This window comes from Aspergillus udagawae, assembly GCF_001078395.1.
Source record: "Aspergillus udagawae IFM 46973 DNA, scaffold_7, whole genome shotgun sequence".
Taxonomy (NCBI): domain Eukaryota; kingdom Fungi; phylum Ascomycota; class Eurotiomycetes; order Eurotiales; family Aspergillaceae; genus Aspergillus; species Aspergillus udagawae.
The window spans coordinates 1,541,990-1,566,577 of NW_025091270.1; the positions used below are offsets into that span (position 1 = coordinate 1,541,990).

General features: G+C 51.4%; 8 protein-coding genes across 8 annotated transcripts; 6 read left to right on the forward strand and 2 right to left on the reverse strand.

Moving 5' to 3' along the window:
- Positions 1-591: 591 nt before the first annotated feature.
- Aud_009201 (aldehyde dehydrogenase) lies at positions 592-2,256 on the forward strand (the record flags this gene model as incomplete). Its single annotated transcript, XM_043294061.1, has 4 exons — positions 592-1,070; positions 1,155-1,548; positions 1,614-2,059; positions 2,112-2,256. 4 exons carry the CDS (start codon positions 592-594, stop codon positions 2,254-2,256), a joined length of 1,464 nt encoding a protein of 487 aa, XP_043149996.1.
- Positions 2,257-4,152: 1,896 nt separating this feature from the next.
- Positions 4,153-6,298, forward strand: osm1 (putative fumarate reductase Osm1; the record flags this gene model as incomplete). Its single annotated transcript, XM_043294062.1, has 5 exons — positions 4,153-4,192; positions 4,265-4,333; positions 4,398-4,635; positions 4,708-6,146; positions 6,201-6,298. The coding sequence occupies 5 exons, from the start codon at positions 4,153-4,155 to the stop codon at positions 6,296-6,298; spliced, it is 1,884 nt and encodes a 627-aa protein (XP_043149997.1).
- A 398-nt stretch (positions 6,299-6,696) lies between these two features.
- Positions 6,697-7,812, reverse strand: Aud_009203 (uncharacterized protein; the record flags this gene model as incomplete). Its single annotated transcript, XM_043294063.1, has 1 exon — positions 6,697-7,812. One exon carries the CDS (start codon positions 7,810-7,812, stop codon positions 6,697-6,699), a length of 1,116 nt encoding a protein of 371 aa, XP_043149998.1.
- Positions 7,813-9,254: 1,442 nt separating this feature from the next.
- Aud_009204 (protein phosphatase 2A regulatory subunit CDC55) lies at positions 9,255-11,171 on the forward strand (the record flags this gene model as incomplete). The annotated part of the gene is made up of 6 exons (XM_043294064.1): positions 9,255-9,298; positions 9,500-9,540; positions 9,644-9,741; positions 9,798-10,446; positions 10,511-11,070; positions 11,148-11,171. The coding sequence occupies 6 exons, from the start codon at positions 9,255-9,257 to the stop codon at positions 11,169-11,171; spliced, it is 1,416 nt and encodes a 471-aa protein (XP_043149999.1).
- Positions 11,172-12,590: 1,419 nt separating this feature from the next.
- Positions 12,591-18,246, forward strand: Aud_009205 (transcriptional regulator SIN3; the record flags this gene model as incomplete). Its single annotated transcript, XM_043294065.1, has 9 exons — positions 12,591-12,694; positions 12,764-12,831; positions 12,910-13,568; positions 13,801-13,901; positions 13,948-14,647; positions 14,715-15,200; positions 15,401-16,261; positions 16,319-17,557; positions 17,620-18,246. 9 exons carry the CDS (start codon positions 12,591-12,593, stop codon positions 18,244-18,246), a joined length of 4,845 nt encoding a protein of 1,614 aa, XP_043150000.1.
- A 1,437-nt stretch (positions 18,247-19,683) lies between these two features.
- coaT (acetyl-CoA hydrolase ACH1) lies at positions 19,684-21,417 on the forward strand (the record flags this gene model as incomplete). The annotated part of the gene is made up of 4 exons (XM_043294066.1): positions 19,684-19,826; positions 19,889-20,129; positions 20,177-21,142; positions 21,190-21,417. The coding sequence occupies 4 exons, from the start codon at positions 19,684-19,686 to the stop codon at positions 21,415-21,417; spliced, it is 1,578 nt and encodes a 525-aa protein (XP_043150001.1).
- A 502-nt stretch (positions 21,418-21,919) lies between these two features.
- Aud_009207 (oxidoreductase, short chain dehydrogenase/reductase family) lies at positions 21,920-22,768 on the forward strand (the record flags this gene model as incomplete). The annotated part of the gene is made up of 1 exon (XM_043294067.1): positions 21,920-22,768. One exon carries the CDS (start codon positions 21,920-21,922, stop codon positions 22,766-22,768), a length of 849 nt encoding a protein of 282 aa, XP_043150002.1.
- A 164-nt stretch (positions 22,769-22,932) lies between these two features.
- On the reverse strand, positions 22,933-23,297 carry Aud_009208 (uncharacterized protein; the record flags this gene model as incomplete). Its single annotated transcript, XM_043294068.1, has 3 exons — positions 22,933-22,972; positions 23,029-23,153; positions 23,220-23,297. 3 exons carry the CDS (start codon positions 23,295-23,297, stop codon positions 22,933-22,935), a joined length of 243 nt encoding a protein of 80 aa, XP_043150003.1.
- Between the last annotated feature and the right edge of the window lie 1,291 nt (positions 23,298-24,588).

A 24,588-nucleotide genomic window follows, 5' to 3' on the forward strand; every position in this document is an offset into this window, starting at 1 on the left:
GTCCATGTGGGAGACAGGGGAAAAAGCAAACATTGGAGAGTTGATCATGCTCAAGCTCCAGCACGTGTTTTACCACATTCCCTCGAGGGACTATACTTTTTCTTTTAGGATGATATGCAGACACAAATATGGGTATTTAAGACCATTCCTTATTGCCATTTATCTACAAAGAATCTACAGTGGAACATGGCGTCACTTTCAGTTAATAATGAAATCGTAAAAAGGGAAGTGCACTGTGTTGGCCATTGTCGAATTGAGTTGCATCAAAGTGGAGTATTGAGATCTACAGTGAGTTTTATGTTCGACATTATTTGTGAACAAAAGAGGAACATTCAAGAGCCATGAATAATAGCCGAGTTGGAGCACCATTTAGCGTAAGGTACACTCTCATAGTATAATAATATTATTGGTTTAGTTCTGTGCTACTTTCGATAGGTATCTGGTCCCTTCCCCTCACTCGGCCTGTCTCGTTCAGTCTTCCCATTCAATTATATCCCGAGTCGAGAAAGTTATGTTCACCGTCGTCAATCGGCCTATCAACCCAGGAACAGTTCTCGTCACTAGGATCTAAGGATCTTACTATCCCAGAAAATGGCCTCGAACGATGAAAGCAGCGCACCTGCCCCTCCCTCCGTGATTCCATTGATTATCAACGGCAAGGAGGAAGTCACCCCTACAACCTTTGACGTGATCAGCCCCTACACCAACAAACCCTGCTGGGCTACAGCCAGTGCCACTTCCCAAGACGCCCTGCGCGCGGTCGAGGCCGCCGAGGCCGCTTTCCCAGCATGGTCGCAGACCAAGCCGACCGTTCGCAGGGACATCCTGCTCAAGGCCGCGGATATACTGGAGAGTCGCCTGGTCCAGAATGCCGAGTATATGCGCACCGAGATGGGTGCTGATGTCGGCGCATCGCAGTTCTTCATCGTCCCACTGGGTATTCGCATGCTGAGGGAGATTGCTGGGCGCATCACTTCGATTTGCGGAAGTGTGCCGGTTGTTGAGGAGGAGGGCCAGAGTGCGATCATTTATAAGGAGCCTATGGGTGTGATTCTGGGACTTGTTCCATGGTAGGTTGGCATACAGCACCACTAGGCTCCGGTAGTCTGTGGTGACTATATTACAAGCCCGCGCTAACAGCTTCCATGACAAAGGAACGCGCCGTATGTATTCGGCATTCGGTCCGCGGCTTGCGCACTCGCGGCCGGTAACACCACCGTTCTGAAATCCTCAGAACTATCCCCTTGTTCATACTGGGCAATCGCACGTGCGTTCGCAGATGCCGGTCTGCCTGCGGGCTGCTTCAACCTCATATCATGCCGTCCTCAAGACGCCCCCGAAGTTGTCAATGCTATGATCGAGCACCCGGCTGTCCGAAAGATCAATTTCACCGGTAGCACGGCTGTGGGGCGCAAGATTGCTCGTGCATGTGGCCAGAACCTGAAACCCTGTTTAATGGAACTGGGAGGAAAGAATAGCGCTATTGTCTGCGAAGATGCGAACATTGAAACCGCTGTCAAGGCGGTTCTGGCGGGCGCGTTCTTGAACGTATGAACCCTCACGACTACCTCATACGTACGCTTTGCTGTCATAAGCTAACTCCTGTGGCTTAGTCTGGCCAAATTTGCATGTCCACTGACAGAATCCTCATTCACTCATCCATTGCGCCGGCGTTCATGGATGCGTTGAAGAAAGCCCTCGGATCGAACCTCGATCCCTCTGCCCCGCCTCCGACATTGGTCAACGTCGCCTCCAAGACGCGTGTGGTGGGCATGGTCGACAGGGCTCTCGAATCAGGCGCTCACCTCATCCACGGGTCAGTTGACAAAACAGTGGGAGAATCGGGTGTGCGCATGGCGCCGGTACTTCTTGGAGGCGTGAAGGAAGACATGGAGGTATGGCAGGAAGAAGCCTTTGCATCGCTGGCAGCATGCATGGTGGTCAACAGCGACGAGGAAGCGATTCGCATCGCCAACGGCAGTGGCTATGGATTGTCCGCGGCGGTTTTCACCGAAGATCTGAGAAAGGGGTTGGCGATTGCCAAGAAGATACAATCCGGGTCAGTATCTTTGGTACCATATCAGTCCCTCTACAATACTGACAGATTGCAGTGCCGTACACATCAACAGTATGACTATTCATGACGAACCCGTCCTGCCACACGGTGGTGTGAAGAACAGTGGATGGGGCCGGTTCAACGCTGCTCACGGGCTGGAAGAGTTTCTTGTCACCAAGAGTGTGACATGGATGGATTGATGAGATACAATGTCCATACCCGCTTTGTATGAGGATACCATCTAGGTCTGGAATCTAGTTTGCATTTTAACTCCTTAAGGTACCTAACTTCATTGATGTACGGTCAGTACTGCGTACTTCCCGGTAATCTAGCGGCCTAAACCTTATATCTCACCGAACAGCAACACAGTTCTCCAACTAGAGTTCTGGCTGCATATCCATTCCGGAATATCGGCCGACTCGATCTTAACGACCCGCATCTATGATATCCGAGCAAGGTGTCACAAGGCGTTATACCCGGGCAAAGTTTCCCGAGACCGTCCGTCCACAATCCCAACCAACTTGGGTGGCTCGGGAAAAGTAACACCGAGAGCAGATCGACAAGTACCCTTGTCGACAAAGCATATGTCACGAAATCGCATCAATGCTGATGCTCATCAAGATAGACAAACAATATACAGAGTAAGAAGTTGATAAAGCATCCAAGTACCCAGTTCTACGTCTCGTTCTCACAAATCTCGGTTTCAGTAGATCGGCTGTTGGATACCCAAAACAGTAACTTCAATAGGCGACATGATTATGTCAGGAATTCTGGCCGGCTATTGATCGTCAACGGTATGAGGTCATTGCTTGCCGCAGAGGGAAAAATAGGTTGCCGAATGAATACACGTGACCAATTGCCGATGCATTCTGTCAGTACCCCGGATGGGATCTGTATGAGCGAGGAAGTGTTGAGCTCAATATGATGGGGAGATTGTTACTGTGTACTGGCAAGATAAGGTTGACGGGATGGTAGATGATAATATGAATGTAGTTGAATGGAGCTGGGGTTGATGAGCTGATATCATGCCATATTGGAGAGGTGCTTTCTCGGTCCGAGGTCCAACAATGTGAGCTTTGCTCTGCCGTTATTTCGCTGATGTTGCATCTTGCACATTTAAGTAGCGGACATAATGGTCTGACAACCTTCAAGGATATGACATAATGAGTGTTGCAGTAGTAGAATCATTCTGGTGACAAGCAAGGTAGTAAGTAATATACTTTTGTCTTGAATCTCCACAGTTCAGATATTGTTCCTCACATACCTCTTTATCCGTTGGTAGAAGAAGTCCAGTTATTGCACCTGACCATTTATATAGCTCGAATTATCAAGCGCTCTATCAGACTAAAATTCTTAGCCATTTCTTCAAACGTGTCTTCTCCGTCTACGAATGGGAGGAAGACGGTAGCCGGTCACGTGTTCGCTTCGAGGCCATATTCCGATGAATGGGTTCTTGAAGAGCATGTGAAAATCCCCTGGGGTAGGCTGATGCGGAGAAACAGCACCTGGACCTGGTGACTGTGGGTGATGATTACATGGCATTTTTCCCTACCCAAGGCCAATAATAATAAGGAAGCATAGTTTACTTTGTAGTGTAGCTGATTCTCTCTCGCATGTGATGGACATTGACAGGGATGAGGAGGGCTATCTGTTTGAGTATTGAATCCAGTTCTTGTGTACCTATGTTCGTGTTGTATCCAGGTTTCCTCAGCTGTACATGATGGAGATGTCAGTTCAATAGATATCCACTACTTCCAATACAAATGGACAAACCAGAATGATCGTAATTGAGCATTACTCTTGAAGAGACCCATTCTCATATCCATCACGACCAAACTATCAAGCGTCCTCGGTCGGAGCCCAAGCGTGCTGGCCCACTGTATCCGCAGTTACCATACAGTCTGTGCCTCGGCCGAATAACAGCCAATGTGCTGTCGGCTTCTGAATCGTCTCTCCCCCGGATCACTTCCCTCCAGAAGCCTTTCTCCCCTTCATACTTTAAGTTCTCTTTTCCCCATCTTCTGATTTCCCCTTTCCCCATCCTTAACTTTCGCCTTGTTATTTTTATTCCCTATATTTTTCTTATATACATAAAGATGGCCACTCCTCCCAGAGTCATCGTCGTTGGTGGTGGATGTGAGTGCTAGCTTTCCCCGCATTATCGGATATGGCCCGGGCTTTCTTGCTGACCATTGTCTCGTCTCTCAGTGTCCGGTCTGAGTGCCGCCCACACCGTCTACCTGAACGGAGGCAATGTCCTCGTTCTTGACAAGCAGGGTGAGTGTTCCTTCGAATTCGTCTCCAACTGCGCAAATTCGTTACAAGAGGCTAATTGAATCAGCCTTCTTCGGTGGCAACTCCACCAAGGCTACTTCCGGTATCAACGGTGCCCTCACCCGTACGCAGGTCGAGCTGGGGATCCAGGACAGCGTCAAGACTTTCTACGAAGATACCCTTAAATCCGCCAGAGACAAGGCTCGTCCAGAACTGATTAAGGTCCTTACATACAAGTCCGCTGCTGCGGTCGAATGGTTGCAGGATGTTTTCAACCTCGACCTCACTCTTGTTTCCCGTCTTGGGTGAGTGAAATACTTGCCTTGCGCTTGCCATCTCTGCAATCCTTTATTTGTTCGGTTGCTAATATCCTGAAGTGGTCATTCCCAGCCCCGTACACACCGTGGTCACGATGCCAAGTTCCCCGGTATGGCCATTACGTACGCTCTCATGCAGCGGTTAGAAGAGCTCAGCGAGAAGGAGCCTGAGCGAGTACAAATAGTCAAAAAGGCTCGTGTCACCTCGGTCAACAAGTCTGGAGACACAGTCACCGGTGTCACCTACGAGCTGAACGGCCAGACCAAGACCGCAGACGGAGTCGTCATCTTGGCTACTGGTGGTTACGCTGCCGACTTTGGCGATGGCTCTCTCCTGAAACAACACCGTCCTGACACCTTCGGCCTGTCCAGCACCAACGGCACTCATGCCACCGGTGATGGTCAGAAGATGCTGATGGCTATCGGCGCCAACGGTATTGACATGGACAAGGTTCAGGTGCACCCTACCGGTCTGGTTGACCCTAAGGATCCCACCGCCAAGTTCAAGTTCCTTGCTGCTGAGGCTCTCCGTGGTGAGGGTGGTCTCCTGCTCAACTCGGACGGACAGCGCTTCTCTGACGAGCTGGGCCACCGTGACTACGTCTCGGGCCAGATGTGGAAGGAGAAGGAGAAGGGAAAGTGGCCCATCCGCCTGGTCCTCAACAGCAAGGCCTCCAATGTTCTGGACTTCCACACTCGTCACTACTCCGGCCGTGGTCTGATGAAGAAGATAACTGGCAAGGAGTTGGCCAAGGAGATCGGCTGTGGCGAGGCTGCTCTCAAGAAGACTTTTGATGAGTACAACCTCATCGCTGAGGGCAAGAAGAAGGACCCCTGGGGCAAGCGCTTCTTCCACAACCTGCCCTTTGACATCAACGATGAGTTCCATGTCGCCCTCATGGAGCCTGTGTTGCACTTCACCATGGGTGGTATCGAGATCAACGAGCACGCTCAGGTCCTCAACTCTGAGAAGAAGCCTTTCGATGGTCTCTACGCTTGCGGTGAGCTTGCGGGTGGTGTCCACGGTGCCAACCGTCTTGGTGGTTCTTCTCTGCTGGGATGCGTTGTCTACGGTCGTGTTGCTGGTGATAGTGCCAGCGAGTATCTATTCAAGAAGCTGACTTCCGGCTCCACCACCGCCCAACAGCGTCTGGGCCAAATCTCTTTGCACATCGATCCTTCCACCCCCGGCAAGATCTCCGTCGAGTGGAACGGCAGCGGCGCTGGCGGTGCTCAGTTGCCTGCTGTCCCTGAGGCTGTCCAGACTGGCGGTCAGGGAGCCCCCGCCCCCGCTGCCGAGGCCTCGAAGCCCAACGACATCTCCAACTTCAAGATCCCGGAGAAGGAGTACACCATGGAGGAGGTTGCCAAGCACAACAAGAAGGATGACCTCTGGATCGTCGTTAAGGGTGTTGTCTTGGACGTGACCAACTGGCTCGACGAGCACCCCGGTGGTGCCAACGCCCTCTACAATTTCATGGGCCGTGATGCTACCGAAGGTATGTCATCTCCATCTTTTAACCATCAGGCACCCCTGCTAACTATTCTCCCAGAATTTGCTATGCTTCATGACGATGAAGTCATCCCCAAGTACGCTGCCCAGATCGTCATCGGTCGGGTCAAGGGCCAGACCCCCAGCCTGGAGTTCTAAGTGCGTGCGATATAGAGGTGGACATGAGACGTATACTTGAGTACAGGGAAAGATAAAAACCCATTCCGCGACCGTTCTGAACTTCCGATACATACCCCTTTTGATTTGATTTGACGTCCTGTTGGTACTATATGTTTTTGTGATGAGATGCAGGGATGATGTCACCTGATGCTTATATGATTACCTTATTGGTCTGTAAGATACAATTTGAATATCTTCAAGATTTTTTTCCAGTTGTACATCTCTAAGAGCTTCCCTTACGCTTGGTGAGCATTAGTTCGCCAATTAGTAAGAATATCGATACATCAGTGTAGGTAAATATTGTACAATGAAGATCCAAGCCTAATATCAAGGCAAACATTCCCCCGAATATGGTAAGACTCCGTCTGACATATACATCAGTTCTGCATATGCCTCAAAATCATCTTCAACCGTCTAACGGCTGGCCCGTCCTCCACGGGAGCGCCCTGCTCCTTACGCGCCTCCATTTCCTTCGCCGCTGCCTCCAGTGTCGGCCGCAGGTATCCCCAGACTTCATCATGGTATCGCTCCTCGACAGCAACCCACTCCGCAGCACCCGGTAAACCCATCAGAACGGCATCCCGCAGCGCCGTGGCGTCCGTACTCTGCGCAGCGGGGACGCTATCGAGGACTGACTCGATATCCGGGACGAGGCTGAAGGACGTGAGTCTGTGTGTCTGGGAGAGCGGTTCTGTAGCCGGCGTCGGCGTCGAGGTCTCGAGCGCGGCGTGGCGTCGGAAGGACTCGATCATTTTGATCTCTGATGGTGTCAATTGCGGCGGGAGGAGCTCAGTCTCGATTGGTTCGAAGGGCTCTTCGGCGGTGGAGGGGAACTCAGGGTCGAAGGAAGCATCCGAGAGGAGGGAGACGACGGCTTCGCCGTCGGATGGGAGAGTGGTAGCGGTCGTGGGGAGGGCGTTTTGCCAGGCGGTGTTCAGGCCCGAGGATGAGGGCGAAGGCTCGATATTTGAGAAGGGAGTCGAGAAGGGAGAGGGTGTATTGCTCGCTTTGCCTTTGCCTTTTCCTGTGTCTGTTTCTGTTTCTGTCGAGGGGAAGAGGTCGATGTTGCTGTGTACTTGGCTTTCGTCGTATGTGCGCTGAAATTCATCCTCAGTGAGGGGTGGGAGCTCGAATGCACCCTGTTGACCTGTCGACGAGGACCGGAATGATGCCGCAGGGTGATTGGCCGAAGCTCGATTCGACGAAGTAGGAGTCGCGTTCTCTCTGTACTGTTCTGCTGCTGCTAAGGCGGAGGACGATGCCGAGGACGACGGTCCGGCTTTGCTGCCGCTGCCCAGCACATGCGCTGCATCTGCGGATGAGCTGGTTGCGTTAAAAGCACTCCTTGCTAGACCCGCTGCGGAATTCTGGATGCGATTGGCGAGAGACGGAGTGTTTTGACTATCTGCGTCATTCTTGCGAGAGTCGCCCTGTTTTCTGGGGTTGTTGGGGGATTTCTCGCCATTGCCCCGCTTCGCGCTGTTGTCGGACATGGTCAATGGCGGGGATTATCTGTGCGACACTCCGTGCACATTCAAGGGGTTGCTGGAGGACGCACGACGGAAATTAAATCCTAGTTAAAGTGTAATCAGTTGAGCAAAGGATATCAGCAGATGATTGTCAAGCAGAGAAGTAACAGTGATGGCGATCGATCGTCTATGCTTCGGCACGCAGTGTGTCCATTGTTCGGCTTAATGGAGTCGGAATGTACAGGAAGGCATGTGACGAGCCTCAGGCCCATCATTTTATATGAAGACTGGAAGGTTAGCAATTTCGAAGTGAGTAATGAATATACGACAATGACATCTTCAAATATGAGTTCGTGATAGTATGGCCTTTATCGATGACAGTCGTCTTTAAATGGTCTAAATAGGCTGGGATTTCACCAAAATGGCCATATGGGATCATCGCCTTGCCATGTGGGCTGGACCACAGGGTTTATGACATTAGGAAGAAACAGACAAGCTCTTTTTAGAAATTCAGGGATGAAATCTGTTCCTGAAAAATAAAATCAGAAATGACGCTAGATTGAATGACTGCGACCTTAAGCATCGAATCCAGTCATGGTCCAGACAAAACAAAGATACAGTTACAACGACGAAGTGGTTGATGTCAGCGTAGTTGGGCGTCTCTGCGTCGCTGTATGTCTAAGGTAGTCTTTAGTAGTACTAGCAGTTTGCCCGCGTCTCCACCGCCGCCTCACCTCAACACCTTGACTAAGGTACTCCTACTGTCGTGTCTCTCTCTTCTCCCTCTCTGTCGGAACTGACCTAATCGTTCTACCTAACCTAACCTAACTCCTCCCCTCCCACTCTCCCACTCACCGGCTCTCTTGCTTCCCAAGCTTCTCCAACAGACTCTCTCGTCTGTTGTTGCTTGCTATTTTCGATATCCTCTCCTCTTCGGCGCTTCCTCCGAAAATCAATTAAAACAGGACAAGAAAGGGCTGACTGCATTTAATACACCGAATTTTTTACTCCACCCACCCCTCTTCCTGACCTCAATCAGCCCAGGCTGTCAATCATTTGTCGTCTTCAGCCTGCAAAAAGTCACCTACTTACCAACACGGGTCTCTCTGCCTTACTAAATCCTGTCTGACGTCGCAATCCTCCCGCACTTTCGTCCCCTCGCCCTTCTATATCTACTGATAGAACCAGTCTAAACCCGTCTCGTTCCTCATTGATTTCCCCACTCGAGGCTCGCTTCTCCATCGGACCTGGTCGTCATAGCCGCTCTCATTCCTGGCCGAAACACCAAGAGCAAAATAGAACCAAGGAAAAAAAATAGCAACCTCCTTTCCTGGACCACAACGTCGGATCCCATCTGTCCCGTTCCCATCAAGAATCGTTATTCAAGATCCTGAGCCCAGGATTATAGATCTCTTCTATCTCGGATCCGTTAAACTACCCTAGTCAAGGGTGGTATCTGAAGGAAAATGGTAGACCGGGAGCCAGGTACACCTACCTGGAAGTTCACACAGTGAGTCCCCAGCGCATAGATCTTTCGTCACAGTGGGTTCCATGGCCTAAGCTGCGTCGACCAACGATTGCTTCCTTCATTTCCGATGGTGCTCAAGAACGGGTATCTGGACAGGAAGGATGGGTTCTGCCGACGTCCTGGTGTTGCACCGAGGCTCATGCGTTCGTTTCGCAGACCAAGCCACTAACTATTTTGAAATAGATGCTTTGGTGACAAAGGCGATGTGGAAGATATCACAGAAGGTATGATGAGCATCTTATGTCGTGCACTTTACCACTGGTACTCGATCGCGACGACGGTTTGAATAGCAATGAATTGATCAACCGAATCCTAACAATGTCACAGCGGATATCATCTCGACTGTCGAGTTCGACCACACCGGTAACTATCTGGCCACGGGAGACAAAGGTGGGAGAGTAGTACTGTTTGAGCGGAACGAGACGGTAGCGACGACCCTGTCTTACCACAGCGATGCACAAGGTTCTAATGAGTCAACCAGAAAAAAACCTGCGAGTATAAGTTTCACACCGAATTTCAGTCGCACGAGCCGGAATTCGATTACCTAAAATCACTAGAGATCGAAGAGAAGATCAACAAGATAAAGTGGTGTAGACGACAAAACGCTTCCCATTTCCTCCTTTCGACGAATGACAAAACAATAAAACTGTGGAAGGTGTTTGACAAGTCGCTGAAGGTGGTGGCGGAGAACAACTTATCGAACGAGCTTACACCCGCGGGTGCTGTTGGTGGTGGAGGGGCGCCGCGCGTGCCCCGTTTATCCTTCAAGGATGCATCAGCTCTGAAGCTTCCACGGATGACACATCATGATACGGTCGTTGCAGCTGTCCCTCGGAGGACATATGCAAATGCACACGCATATCACATCAACAGCATCTCTGTGAACAGTGATGGGGAGACTTTCATCAGCAGCGACGATCTTCGAATCAACCTGTGGAACCTTAACATTCAAGATCAGAGCTTTAACATTGTCGATATCAAACCTGCAAACATGGAAGAGCTGACGGAGGTCATCACAGCTGCTGAGTTCCATCCCACTAGCTGCAATTGGTTCATGTACGCCAGCTCGAAAGGCACAATCAAGCTTGCCGACATGCGGCAGCGAGCGTTGTGCGATGAACATTCGAAGCGTATGTGGTCCACGCTCACTATGATATCCAGGAAACCCTTGACTGACCCTACTTTCCATGACAGTCTTCGAACAAGAGGAAGATGCCTCGTCTCGCTCCTTCTTCTCTGAAATTATCTCATCTATCTCGGACGTCCGTTTCTCACACGACGGCCGATACATTGTGTCAAGAGACTACCTCACAGTCAAGATCTGGGATGTCAACATGGAGAGGCAACCGGTGAAGACCATTCCGATCCACGAGCATCTACGGCCACGGTTGTGTGACACGTACGAGAACGACAGCATCTTTGATAAGTTTGAGGTGGTCTTCTCTGGTGATGCGGAGAACGTTATGACTGGAAGTTATAACAACAACTTTATGATCTACCCCACGGACCCTAGCAAGGAAACGGAAATCGTACTGCAAGCAGACAAGTCCGCCTTCAAGGCCAAGAAGGTCGGTGTCCCGACGCCTATGAATAAAAATGGCAAGAAGAATGGGTCCAGGGCCGGTAGTCCTGCTGGTCCTGGCAGTCGGATGAAGAAGGAGACCGATGCCGATCAAATCGATTTCAACAAGAAGATTCTTCATATGAGCTGGCATCCTTATGAGGATAGCATTGCCATTGCTGCTACAAATAACGTGAGTATCCTTGTTCTACTTCCCCGTCCTGTATCGTTCTGGTGAAATTTGCAAGGGAGCTAATACTATCGGAACAGCTGTTTGTCTTCTCCGCCTTGTAAGACCATTGACCGTATAGGTTTACGTCACAATTGGATGGTCGGGTCAGAAAATGAGACTTTGAGGCAATCCTTTTGAGCAAAGTATAGTGCAGAAGAAAGAGGTTACTAGCAGCATCCGCAGTTCCACAATCAAAGTTGCCAGTTCCATATTCAGAATCTTTTTCCTAGCTCTCGGTTGGAGTGGTGTGTGGTCTCTCTCTTGGGATGATTGATGCTTGGGGGCGTTTTGGTGCGAGGTTTAATAGAGAAAGAAGACGAGAAGCAGTCGGTGGTGACCCGTTTCCCTTTTCTCTCCCCTTAACACACTCTCTGCTCATTGCGTCGTCTCCGCCCTTTGCGTTCTTCCTGGGCGAGGAGGCATATATGCCTTACACTTGATATATTGCTGGTCTGCAGCTCAAATATGCTGGCTGCGTCACGAGTGATAATATGACCATTTCAGTCGAAATGTGAGTACACACTTTTATCTAGTGTAATAGATGACTTATGGAGATATCTTGGCCTTTGCTTGATGAAATCCTGTCTCAGAAGCACTTCGTTTTGTAATACTTTGTCAGTTAGTCTTAGGGATTACAATCACACTCAGGCCATATATATCGGCAGCGGTCCTTTTTATGTTGTAAATTAAAAACTATTCACGGATATATCAAGCATTGTTATCCCAAGTTTGAAAAGCAATGTTGTAAAAGTCAACAGAGACAAGAACCTTATTCCAAAGGACTGCAGCACCCTACGGAGTAGTAGTCTATGTCTAGTTTTGTAGAGTGTCTTTAGAGTGCTCACCGAATCCTTCCTGTCAATGACGTCGAAAGCCCTGAGTGACCACTTTTAGCGCCAAGGGGGCAGAAAAAGCCCACAGAGAAAGACGAAAGTTTGTCAAACAATCAAACACAAAGTGGAAAAAGGGTAAAGGTCAGCGGAGGGCAGAATAATCCACCAATCAGCCAATCAGACTGTGATCGCAAAGCTCGGAAAAGCGTCGTCCCGGGCCATGCACTATGGACGAAAGTGGTTAGCGTCCTGAAAGCCTCCGCCTTGTCTCTTGGAGAGCAGCCGTGGTCCGTCGCGCGCAAACCATCATCCCCAACTGATCTACTGCTTGTGTTGGCTGAGGCTGTCTTTTGGTCTTCTAACTTGTTGCCCTTGCTTCTTTGCTCATACGTCTGCTTCTCCTTCGATCTGGGTCTATTTACCTGTGCGTTAGTCTTGTCTGTGGTAACCCAAGCTCTGCAGCACAGTGATGGCTTTGTGAAATGACCAGGAGCAAGAACACTCGAGAGTGCAAAAAAGAAGAACCGATCTAGAGCTTTGGCTAAAGTCTCTTTGCCATTTTCTTGCCCTCTTCCCCATTCAAACCTCATATTCCTCCTGTAATTCGGAGCAGGACTCTGTTGTTTGCATCTTTTTCATGCAGAGATCATGAACAACTCTGGCAGTGATAACTGGCACCCTGCCGGTGGCCCTCCTTCGCACCCTGGGATGGACCAGATGAGCCAACAACCTCGTCCCCTGGGTTCTTTCAGGTATTTTACTCTACCGGGCGTTTCTGATTAGGAGAGACCTTGTCGCTGACCCTTGTTTTGAACGTACAGCCAGAACCCCCCGTCTCAGCAGGGCCCATCTTCACAACCCGCCGGTCCAGTCCTTCCGCCTCCTGCTGGTTAGAACCCGCCCTCACATGCTATTTTGTGCTAGAATTGAGAGCTTGGATTGTTAAGCTGACCATTTGCTGCTCCAGGTCCTTATCATCCTGCGAACCAGAACCCCGGTCATTCCCTCCCCGGGCTAGCGGAGTTGAGTCAGGGTCACGGTGGCCCTCATCAACCGGCATATGGCCAGCACCCTGGAGCTCCGTCGCACGCTACAGGACACTCGTTACCGGGTATCGGTCAGACAATGCAACACCCTTCTCCACAGTCCCTCAACCGAGAGCGCGAGCGAGATTCGAGAGAACGTGAGTTGATCGAAAGACAGCGACAACAGGAGGAAATGGTCCATAGAGAACGTGAACAGCGTGAACGCGAACGCGAGCAGCTGGAACGCCAGCAACTCGAGCGTCAACGTGAGCAACAGCATCACCCTGTGCAGAGTCATACTGGCTCGATTCCCCTGCATCAACCAGTGGCGTCGAAAGTGCCAAATTCCATTCACGGGCCCAATGGGCTCTTGTCTAATCTGGGGTCAAATCCACCAAACGGCCCTCAAGGCGCGATGCAACCATCTGGGGTCCCTGGTGGTCTCTACGGCTCTCAGATGCAGCATGGAGAGGGCACTCCAAGGACGTATATGCAGCACCCGGCCGGCCCACCTGGACAACCCATGATGTTCAACGGCTCGGGTGGCCCAATTCCTGGAAACGTTGCAGCTCTCGCGCAGGGACAGCAACCTATCCTCAATGTGAGTACCCTTTTTGCTGTGCTCTTATTTGATTTATTTTCCTTCTTCACTCCTCGCGTATTCGGGATCGGGACAGAGGAAAGCATGCCTTAAGTCTTGCACATCTGGTACCTTGACGGAGTCTCGTCATGCGCAGTTATCTGTAAACAGTCCGGGGATAACTACTGCAAGCACCGTTTTCTCACCTCAAGTGCATCTCGTCCGGAGCTCTTCATACTGACCAGCTCATCAGGATGCGCTTAGCTATTTGGACCAGGTCAAGGTTCGTTTTGTGGACCAGCCTGACGTCTACAATCGCTTCCTCGACATAATGAAAGATTTCAAGAGCCAAGCGTAAGGATTCTGTTCCATTCGAATGTTCTTCGCTGACCCAAGCCAGGATTGATACACCGGGAGTCATTCAGCGCGTCTCCACCCTTTTCAACGGGCATCCCGCTTTGATCCAGGGATTCAACACGTTCCTGCCGCCAGGTTACCGCATTGAGTGTGGAACAGAGGACAATCCAGATGCGATCCGTGTGACCACCCCCTCAGGCACGAATACTTTGAATATGCCCCGACCTCGTCCCTCAATGGACCCTGTGGGAGACATGGGATCCGCTGGTGGCATGGGCTCACATGGACGTACTGACTACTACGATCAAGCGCGACCTGGTTGGCAACAGCAGCCCCAGGGTGGTCAACAACAAGGAAATCTTCCAGCTTCCTACTCCCCTGGATCTCGTATGATGGGCCCTGGCATGTTCGGGCAAGGCGCACAAGGTCAACCTCAAGATCATCACTTTGACTACCCGACCCAACAAGAGCAGCAAGCTGCAGCGGGTGCTGCAGCAATGGCTCACCAGCAAGACCAACGTGGTGTCTCACAACTTCAGGGTGCCGTGGCCGCATCCGCTGCGATGGGACGACCTGGAATGATGCAGGTGTCTCCTGCTTCTGCACAAGCCTCCAGTTTGTCCCAGCCCATGAACAGTTTGGCTGGCATTGGTTCAGGTATGTTGCAGGGCACGCAGGCAGACTTGAACAAGCGCGGACCAGTGGAGTTCAACCATGCAATCAGCTATGTGAACAAGATTAAGGTTCGTTGTTCCTTTTACGTCGTGTCAAATGGCAAAAGAACTCTCACTGAAGCAATCCTTTTGGTAGAATCGCTTCGCCAGCGCACCTGAGATCTACAAGCAGTTTCTTGAAATCCTGCAGACATATCAACGCGAATCAAAGCCAATTCAGGATGTCTACGCTCAGGTAACACAGTTGTTCAATACTGCACCAGATTTGCTGGAGGACTTCAAACAGTTTCTCCCCGAATCTGCAGCACACGCCAAGCAGCAAGCAGCTGCTCGTCAAGCTGAAGAGGCGATTCCCATCAGCAATGTGCGAGGAGAACCCGGCTATCCCAGTGCGGGCGGCCTACCATCACAGACACCTGGTCGGGATATGAAAATGCCGCCCTTGGGTCAGTTTAATGTCAAGGACTCTGCCAAGGAGGGGAAGAAACGCAGAGGTGGCCCTAGCGCTCCTTCAACGATGACCTCTTCGATTTCTGGTCCGTCCGCGGGTGCTGAGGCCGCTAGGGTGGCTGATGCCCAGGCGGGTCGCCCTGCAGCCCTACAGACTGGCAACGCCAACAAGGTGAGCGAAATCTAATTCCGCGCCATTCACACGTCTGATCTCCTCTGCATTCACATTTCGTACCTGACTGCCCTCTGGTCCTTTACTTTACGTCGTCGCTGCTTTGAATATCCTTTGCACGTTGCGTCACCCTTTCTCTCAGCTTTTCCATCTGTTACATTTGCCATGCACTTGAATGTGACAACTCACAAAATATGCAGAAGGCGAAAGTGCACCATACCAAACCAACCCAAGCGGAGGTCCCTGCTGTTTCGCCGACGCTCATACCCGCTCTTCCTGAGCCCATCCAGCCCACCCAGACGATGACACCCAGCCAAGAAGAGTTTGCCTTCTTCGATCGAGTCAAAAAGTACATTGGGAACAAGTCGATGTTCAACGAGTTCCTCAAATTGTGTAACTTATACTCTACCGACCTCATTGACAGGAATGTCCTCATCAAGAAAGCCGCTGGGTATATTGGCTCGAATCCGGAGCTTATGGCCTGGTTTAAGCGTTTCATGCATATTGATGAACCTGAAGACAAGGTCATTGAGACAAAGCCCAAACAGGAGTCTGGTGTTGTGAACCTGTCGCACTGCCGTTCCCTTGGACCCAGCTACCGTCTCCTTCCGAAGCGTGAGCGCCAGAAACCCTGCAGTGGCCGCGACCAACTGTGCTACAGTGTTCTGAATGATGAATGGGCGTCCCATCCCACTTGGGAGTCTGAAGACTCTGGCTTCGTGGCCCACCGCAAGAATCAGTTTGAAGATGCCTTGCACCGTATTGAAGAGGACCGACATGACTATGACCACCATATCGAGGCCTGTACTCGCACAATTCAGCTCATTGAACCGATTGTTCAGCAATTCCTGGTGATGACCGAGGCGGAACGAGCGGCCTTTAAACTTCCGCCAGGTCTTGGCGGCCAGAGTGAGGCTATTTACCAGCGAGTGATCAAGAAAGTATATGACCGACAGCGCGGAGGGCGAATCATCCGTGAAATGTTCGAGAGACCGTGCCACGTCCTTCCGATTGTGCTCTTCCGCTTGAAGCAGAAATGTGAAGAGTGGAAAGCCAGTCAGGTAAGTTATTCGGATAACCTACGCTGAGAGATAACCCACTAACATTTTTTGACGCAGCGTGAGTGGGATAAAGTCTGGCGGGAGCAAACGCAAAAGGCGTACTGGCGCAGTCTGGATCATCAAGCAATTGCCAGCAAAGCGACCGACAAGAAGCTATTTGTGGCAAAGCATATCCAGAATGAGATTCAGAGCAAATTCGAGGACGCCAGGGGGTTACGCAAGAGCGGATTCCACATTCCCAGACATCAGTTCGAATTTACCTTTGATGACCCGGCTGTCATTATCGACGCCACTCAGTTGCTATTACTTTTCATTGACCGGAACTCTGCTGGATTCGGAGCCGATCCCTCAAAGGTCATGGCGTTCATCAAAGACTTTGTGCCGATCTTCTATGGCATGGATCGTGATACTTTCCATATGTACATGAACGAGATCTCGAGCGACACTCCATCCGGCGAAGACGGTGACGACGAGAGCTTGGCGGCTGAAGACATCTCGACTTGGCGCAATCGGAAAGGCGTGAACGGAAAGAAGATGGATCTCCTCCGCGATGTCCTCGAGCGGCGCAGTGAAAAGGCCAATCGGTCGGACAAGGACCGCAGTACTCCAGCCAGCCGTGATGGCACCCCAGATGCTGTTCTGGTCCCATCTACTCCCGTCCCCGAGCCTGCTGAGGCGTTTGACGTTGCGGAGCTGAAGTGGATGGAACATCCTGGGCAAGGGAACTTCAATCTGCAGCGAGAATACGCGCTGAATGAATCCTACGTCAAGAAGGTTCATCATTTGTATGCCAATCTGAACATCTACTGCTTCTTCCGCACCTTCGAGATTCTCTATTCGCGACTCTTGCGGATCAAGATGCACGAGAAGGACGCTCACGAGCATGTGCGCCGGGCGCTGATCCCCAAACCCGCCCGTGACCTCGGTCTCATTGACAAGCTTCCAACCGACTTCTTCTACGATTGCGACCCTAAGGCCAACCTATACCAACAGATTGTCCGCATGTGCGAGGAGGTCATCAAGGGCGACATGGATGCCTCGCACTTGGAGGAGACACTCCGCCGCTACTACTTGCGAAGCGGGTACCAGCTATACAACCTGGAAAAGATGTTTGCCGGAATCGCCAAGTTTGCTGGCTCCATCTTCAATGGCGACTCCAAGGATCGCAGTGCCGATATCATCAATCTCTTCTTCAAGGAGCGGGATCGGGAGGAGACGACACATAACCAGGAGATCCAGTACCGCAAGCAGGTTGAGAGGCTAGTCAAGGATGGCGATATCTATCGTATTACCTATGTAAGTGCTCCCTCTGTTGATCCATCATTGCAAGTCCAGAGCTGACTGAACGTGCTTTATAGAACCCTCAAACCAAGAAGACCACCGTGCAACTGCTCACCCCAGAGGACGCAACCTTGGAGAACGAAGAGCTGAGCCAGGAAGCGCGCTGGTCGTACTACGTCTCTGCCTACACGATGCGTGATCCTACGGAAGGTGTTCCATTTTCGCAGATGCGCATGCCCTTCCTGAAGCGGAACCTGCCGCCCAAGCTTGAGCAAGAAGAGGAGTACAATCGCTACTATCGGCCGCTGGTCCATCAAGATGGTCTTATCATCCGGATCTGTGCCAACAGCTATCATATTCTGTACGAACCCGGGAGCTGCGATTGGTGGTGGCGTCCCAAGGCTCCCTCCGAAGAGTCGCCTGAAGACATCGCCAAGGAGGCCGCTGTCAAGGAGAGACGGCGCGATCGGTTCATGGAAAAGTTTGTCAACAATCCCAGCTGGGCGCAGGGGCTCAGCAAGGACCAAGTCGACGAGTCCAACCAACGATTCCGCTCGTGGATTAAGGGCCCTGAACCTGAGGAGGAGAAGGAGAAGGCCCCGCTGGGCGCGACGGAAGAGGCCGGCTCCGAGAAGACGGGTGACAAGGAAGATGCCGAGATGCCTGACGCAGAATCCACGGCACCCGAGTCCAAGGAGCAATGACCCAATCAGCGCGGAAGGCGGATTCAAGCTGGCCAATTGTCCTGACTCCACCTATGATTTTAATTTGATGCTTTCTTCCCAACGCTTCGGTTGTTGTTACTACATATTCTCATTTCATGATCACAGCAGTGCCGTTTCTCCAAACTGTATGGTTAGCGAACAGACTGAACGGTTGCACAAATGGGGGTCTTTTTCTGTTTATCGTCGGGAGTCTTGTCTGGCGGGGCTCACTGAGCCCAATAGCGAGATCCTGACTGGGATTGGTGTAGAGGGTCTGGGATGGATGAAATATGATTGATCTATTTATTTATACTTGTACTTTAGGGAATCGACATATCTGCCTAGCTTTATGATTAAACAATGACTGATCCTTTTGACGCATTTGCGAATTGTTTCCTTGCGGGGGATATATATACTATGTTTATAATATAGACACCCGATCACTTTCTCGGCCCACAGCCCGGACAAGGAAATCCGGAGTGAGTCTGGAGATGGAGACAACCTTGGTTCTGATAGTTACCTGAAAATCTCTGATCTATCATCTGCGAGTCGAATAACCGAACACTGCCTTCAGGAGAACTCTGTAGCTGAAAGGAAGCGTCGAAAGCTCCGTGTGGCCGAACACCCATAGCCGATACAGCCCGAGATTTGGCCGATGGGCGAGACCCGGACAAGGCTCGGAGTTGGCGTCTCGGGATCAAAGTCCAGACAGTCATTCAGCTCGAGCATGATCTGTTTGGAGCATTTATTTTGTGTTCGACTCGAAAACTGCTGATAAGCAATTGTTGATCTCAAATAACTCAGCAGTAGTTTTATCATAGTTATATCCAGATGTTGCATGGAAGAAAGGAAGGAAGGGGGAACGACAAAACGAGAAAATGCCGAGAATTTGCCGCGTGACGTCAGTATGAAAGGTGTGCCGCAAAGAAACAAAAGAACATTTTTGAGACATTGTGAGGGGATCTGGAGGGGATCAAGAAGAGAGAACAGAATCTGGGGTTGGGAAGGCAGAAAGTATCCCAGTCATGCTTTAATTGAGTGCTCTCTTTACCTTGTCCTCTGGGGAAGATGATGAGATCCATGCTGTTGAGCATGCTTGTACTCCGTAGTTCCTTAGTATAGGATGAGTGGGCCACTCATCCAGTTACCCTCTAGATGGTCTAAAAGGGAACCATGACTATTACTATTACTACTCCTATTGCATGGAATACCTCAACTCCCATTCCCGTAACCCGGACAGGGGGATTTCTCCGCCTTGGGAAATCAATCACGCTGCCCGTGGGGAGTCCGTTTCCGTGGCGTAACTATTTCTATTCTTCGTTTCCTCCTCTCTCGTCATCCCATCCGCCCTCTTCCTTCTTTTCTTTCCCCTTCTCTTCCCCCCTCTGACAACTCCTCTCCACTCTTTGCGCTCACTCTAAGCTTCCCCACCACACAATGGCTGCATCCGCACTTTTGAAAAGCCGTGTGAGACGGCCCTCCTACCTCCAGAAGCTGGCCAAAGCTGAAGATCTCATCGATTTCTTTCCCCATGGATCATACATCGGCTGGTCCGGATTCACGGGTGTTGGCTACCCCAAGTAAGTTGACCTTTTGAGATCGACAGCAAGTATCGCAGCTGACGCCTGGTTGCGCTGGTCAGGAAAGTGCCCACCGCTCTCGCCGATCATGTCGAGAAGAACAACCTGCAGGGAAAGCTACAGTACACCTTGTTCGTTGGTGCCTCCTCAGGTGCCGAGACAGAGAACCGATGGGCGCGATTGAATATGATTGAGCGGCGGAGCCCTCATCAGGTGGGCAAGGAGATTGCCAAGGGGATCAATAACGGTCAGATCAAGTTCTTCGATAAGCATCTGAGCATGTTTCCTTCGGACCTTGTCTATGTGAGAACCCCCAAGACCGTAAAACAGGGCGATGCTAATCGTAACAGGGCTGGTACACGTTGAACAAGCCCAAGAACAGGCTCGACGTTGCAGTGATTGAGGCGTCGGCCATCACGGAGGATGGAGGTATCATTCCCGGTGCTTCCGTCGGTGCGTCCCCGGAACTGATTCAGATGGCCGACAAGGTCATCATCGAGGTCAACACGGCCAGTCCGTCGTTCGAGGGTCTGCACGATATCACCATGTCGGACGTTCCTCCTCGCCGGAAGCCGTACCTGATCATGCAGCCCGAGGACCGCATTGGAACCCCCCACATCCCCGTCGACCCGGAGAAGGTCGTCGCCATTGTCGAGTCCGACTACCCGGATCAGACGCAGCCCAACGCACCCGAGGACGCAAGCTCGCAGGCCATTGCCAGCAACCTGATCGAGTTCCTGAAGCACGAGGTCAGGCATGGCCGTCTGCCCCAGAACCTGCTCCCCATCCAGTCCGGTATTGGAAACATCGCCAACGCGGTCATTGGCGGCCTGAGCAAGGGCGGTGCGGACTTCACCAACCTCAAGGTCTGGACTGAGGTGTTGCAGGATTCCTTCCTGGATCTCTTCGACAGTGGAAACTTGGACTTTGCCACTGCCACCTCCATCCGGTTCTCCCCCGATGGATTCAAGCGGTTCTACGATAACTGGGAACGCTATGCGGGCAAGCTTTTGCTGCGTTCTCAGCAGGTTTCCAACTCGCCCGAGATCATCCGCCGTCTTGGGTGTATCGGCATGAACACACCCGTCGAGGTGGATATCTACGCACATGCCAACAGCACCTGTGTCATGGGCTCGCGGATGCTCAATGGTCTAGGAGGATCTGCCGACTTCCTACGCAACTCCAAGTACAGTATCATGCACACCCCCAGTACCCGTCCCAGCAAGATCGATCCTACCGGTGTCAGCTGTATTGTGCCTTTCTGCACTCACATTGATCAGACTGAGCACGATCTTGATGTCGTTGTGACTGAACAGGTAAGCTATTTTAAAATCATCGATTGGATTCAATTGACATTATCCAGGGTCTCGCCGACGTGCGTGGTCTGTCTCCTCGCGAACGTGCTCGTGTCATCATCAAGCAGTGCGCCCACCCCGACTACCAGCCCATCCTTACGGACTACATGGACCGGGCTGAATACGAGTGCCTGAAGAAGGGCATGGGTCACGAGCCTCATCTGCTCTTCCAGGCCTTCAAGATGCACCAGAACCTGCAGGAGAAGGGAACCATGAAGATCACTGGCTGGGACTAGAGCCATTGCGAACAAAACTAATCTACGACAAAATATATACCATTTATCATTAGAAATGGCGTCGCTGAATATCACTGGCGACACGGGTCATCTTGGGTTACGGAGTCTTGTATCATTTTATGTCTAGCGGTTAACTGTTCTTGTAGTGACCAACAATCAATTTTGTTCTACATGGAATATGTTCTCCTCTCCGGCCTCTCTTCGTCAATCTGGTTCTCTGTGTGCAGTCTGTCGGATATAAAAGGCAGGGCTGGCGGACATAAGATGCAGAGCTACGGTGTTGGAACAGCAGGATTGTGTTCTAACACCATGCTTGGTAATCAATAACCGTTCTTGGTAATCAGTAAGGTACCTTTGTTCACGTTGCAGGGTACATAAAAGCCATCATCATCATCAGCAGCAGCATTCGTGTTGGATATTGAGAGCAAATCCTCTCCCTTCCACTCTCCATCCGCCAACATCGCCGTCAACAGGTACTAGTTCTATAAAAATATTCCCCACAATGACAACCTCATCTCCAAACCTCATCTCCACCAACAAGCTCTCCGGCACCCGCGTGCTCATCATCGGCGGCACCTCCGGCATCGGCTTCGCCGTCGCCCGCGCCGCCCTCGAACACGGCGCCAGCGTCCTCGTCGCCAGCTCCCGCCCCGAAAAAGTCCAGTCCGCCCTCTCCCGCCTGCGCACCTTCTACCCAGACGAGCAGTTCACCGCCAGGGTAGCCGGCACCACCGTCGACCTCGGGGACGAGCCCACCGTCGAAGCGAACATCCTCGCTCTGCTGGACAAAGCCACGCAACCTGATCTCTTCCCGTCCGGGGCCCCGCCCAACGCCGTCTCCGGCCGGGTCCTACTGGACCACATCGTCTTCACAGCCGGCGACCCTCTCAAAATCCTCCCGCTCACGGACCCAGCGCTTGATCCCGCGTACATCCGCGCCTTCTCCACGGTCCGGGTGCTGGGCAGCTTGATGCTCGCGAAGCATGTCCCGGCGTACATGGCGCAATCGGCGCGGTCGTCGCTGACGCTGACGAGCGGGGCGGTGGCGATGCGGCCGCCGCCTGGGTACAGTGTGGGTGCTATGCTTGCGAATGCGCTTATCGGGCTTGGGCGGGGGTTGGCGGTTGATCTTGCGCCGGTGCGGGTGAATGTTGTTGCGCCGGGGGCGGTGCGAACGGAGATGTTCGATGGGTTACCGGAGGAGGTGATTGAAAGGCTCAAGGGGAGGACGTTGACGGGGGAGCTGGGGAAGCCGGAGGATGTGGCGGAGGGGTATTTGGGGGTTATGAAGGATGGGTTTGTGACGGGGGCTGTGGTTCAGTCGGATGGGGGGATGGGTTTGAGGTCTTGACCTTTCACTGAATGTTTATGCTTGTTCAATGTAAATTTGGTAAGGATGATTCTAACGAGGTAATGAATGAGATTGATGCTGATGCTGATGCTGATGCTGTACAAACGCTAAACAATGATATCATAACATGACCATAACCGTAACCAAAGACACACCATCCCATGCTATGAATCCGTCGGGGGACGATATGCTCCTCCCGTAAACCTAGACCAGTTAGCTCATTGGACATATACCGAAAGACAAAGAACAAAGGAACATACCGACTCCACAGGAAACTAAACAACCCCTGCGATTGATCCTGGCTGCGCTTGGCCCAGCCATGGTCGACGTTATAGTGCTTCACGTCCTGAAGGCCGGCAAAGAGCCCTCGTCCGGCCGTTGGGTGCTGCACCTGTTAGCTTTGCATGCCATGCCAATAAAGAGCACATCTGAGTGACAGTGAAGTACATACGCGACGTTCTGCGCCAGAGCGGACCCAGAGATCAGCTCCATAGTCATTTTGGAGACGAGAGGAGGAGGATTCCGTCATTCTGTCACGACGACTGCTTTTGACTTTGGTTGATGTTGTATGCGGCTGCTTGCTGCTTCGCTGCTGTAGTTTTCAATGCGTTTTCTTGTTCGCTGGATTGATTGCGATACTGGATGAATATACTATCCCAGCTTCACCCACCCACCACCCTCTTTATATCTTGGAGACTTTTCCGCTCCCAAACGAAAGCGATTGAGCCATACGAAAGGCAATTGTACTTCCGAATCACCTTACCTGACGCCGGAATCGAGATGTCGACAGCTACCCACCGGTTCGTGATGCTTCTGTAGGGTGAATACGGAGGCTGAAAAGCGCCATCCAACCATAATTACAGAATTCATTCGGAATCCAAATGACGAGAGCATGATAGGATGGCGTGGTCAAGGATCGTGGCGCGGTGAGATGAGGTGGTGTGGTCGCCGTCTAGGCAGGTGGCATGATCTTAGAACAGGCGTTTTCCAACTTCCAGGTCTTGCTATGTGCTCTGTAAAACTGGCCTGTGTGGAAAGCCAAGATTCGGCTTGTACAAATTTCTTGGAATCCAATGGCTTTTTTGATAATCTCATTAGGTGAGACTCTTGTTGGTTTGCGAGGTACATTCTGCTGTCTGTCATGCGACGGGAGAGATGATGCCGTTGGTGTTATGTGGATTGAGCAGCATAGATACGATTCGAATGAGAAACTGTCGGAGATTTACGGGATTTTCCTTCTAGTCAACATCAATTCAGAAATGACAGCACTGTAATAAGAGTCCAGCTCCGTTTGAATGAGACCTTGGAGTCAGCTTGCCAGTCGCGGCCCTAGGCCTTCTTGCAAGAAACTGGTGATGTTTCCATCGCAGACAATCCGCCCCAGCCGGGTCCCGACGCTTTCCCTCTTCGGGCCTTGCTTGACAATAGCCCTAGCAGCTGTAGTAGCTGCGCTCCAGTTTACTATATGACTCTTCATTGTCCCCTGTTCAACGGAGCTGGACTCTTCTTACAGTGCTGTCATTTCTGAATTGATGTTGACTAGAAGGAAAATCCCGTAAATCTTCGACAGTTCCCGTTCAAACTGTAACTTCGCTCCTCAATCTAGATCACAACAGCAGCATCTCTTCGCGTTGTGTGATAGCAAGATAGTTCACCACTCCCATTTTTCCGGGTGAAGGTACCAGTCTGTCTCTTGCTTGGCTTCGCTAGTCCATACTCGACGTAACGAGCCTCTGACCATTCAAGTCCATCGATAAAATTGGCCTTCCCGTTCGGAAACCCGAAATGCGACTGTAATCCGTTAGTATATATTTCCAACA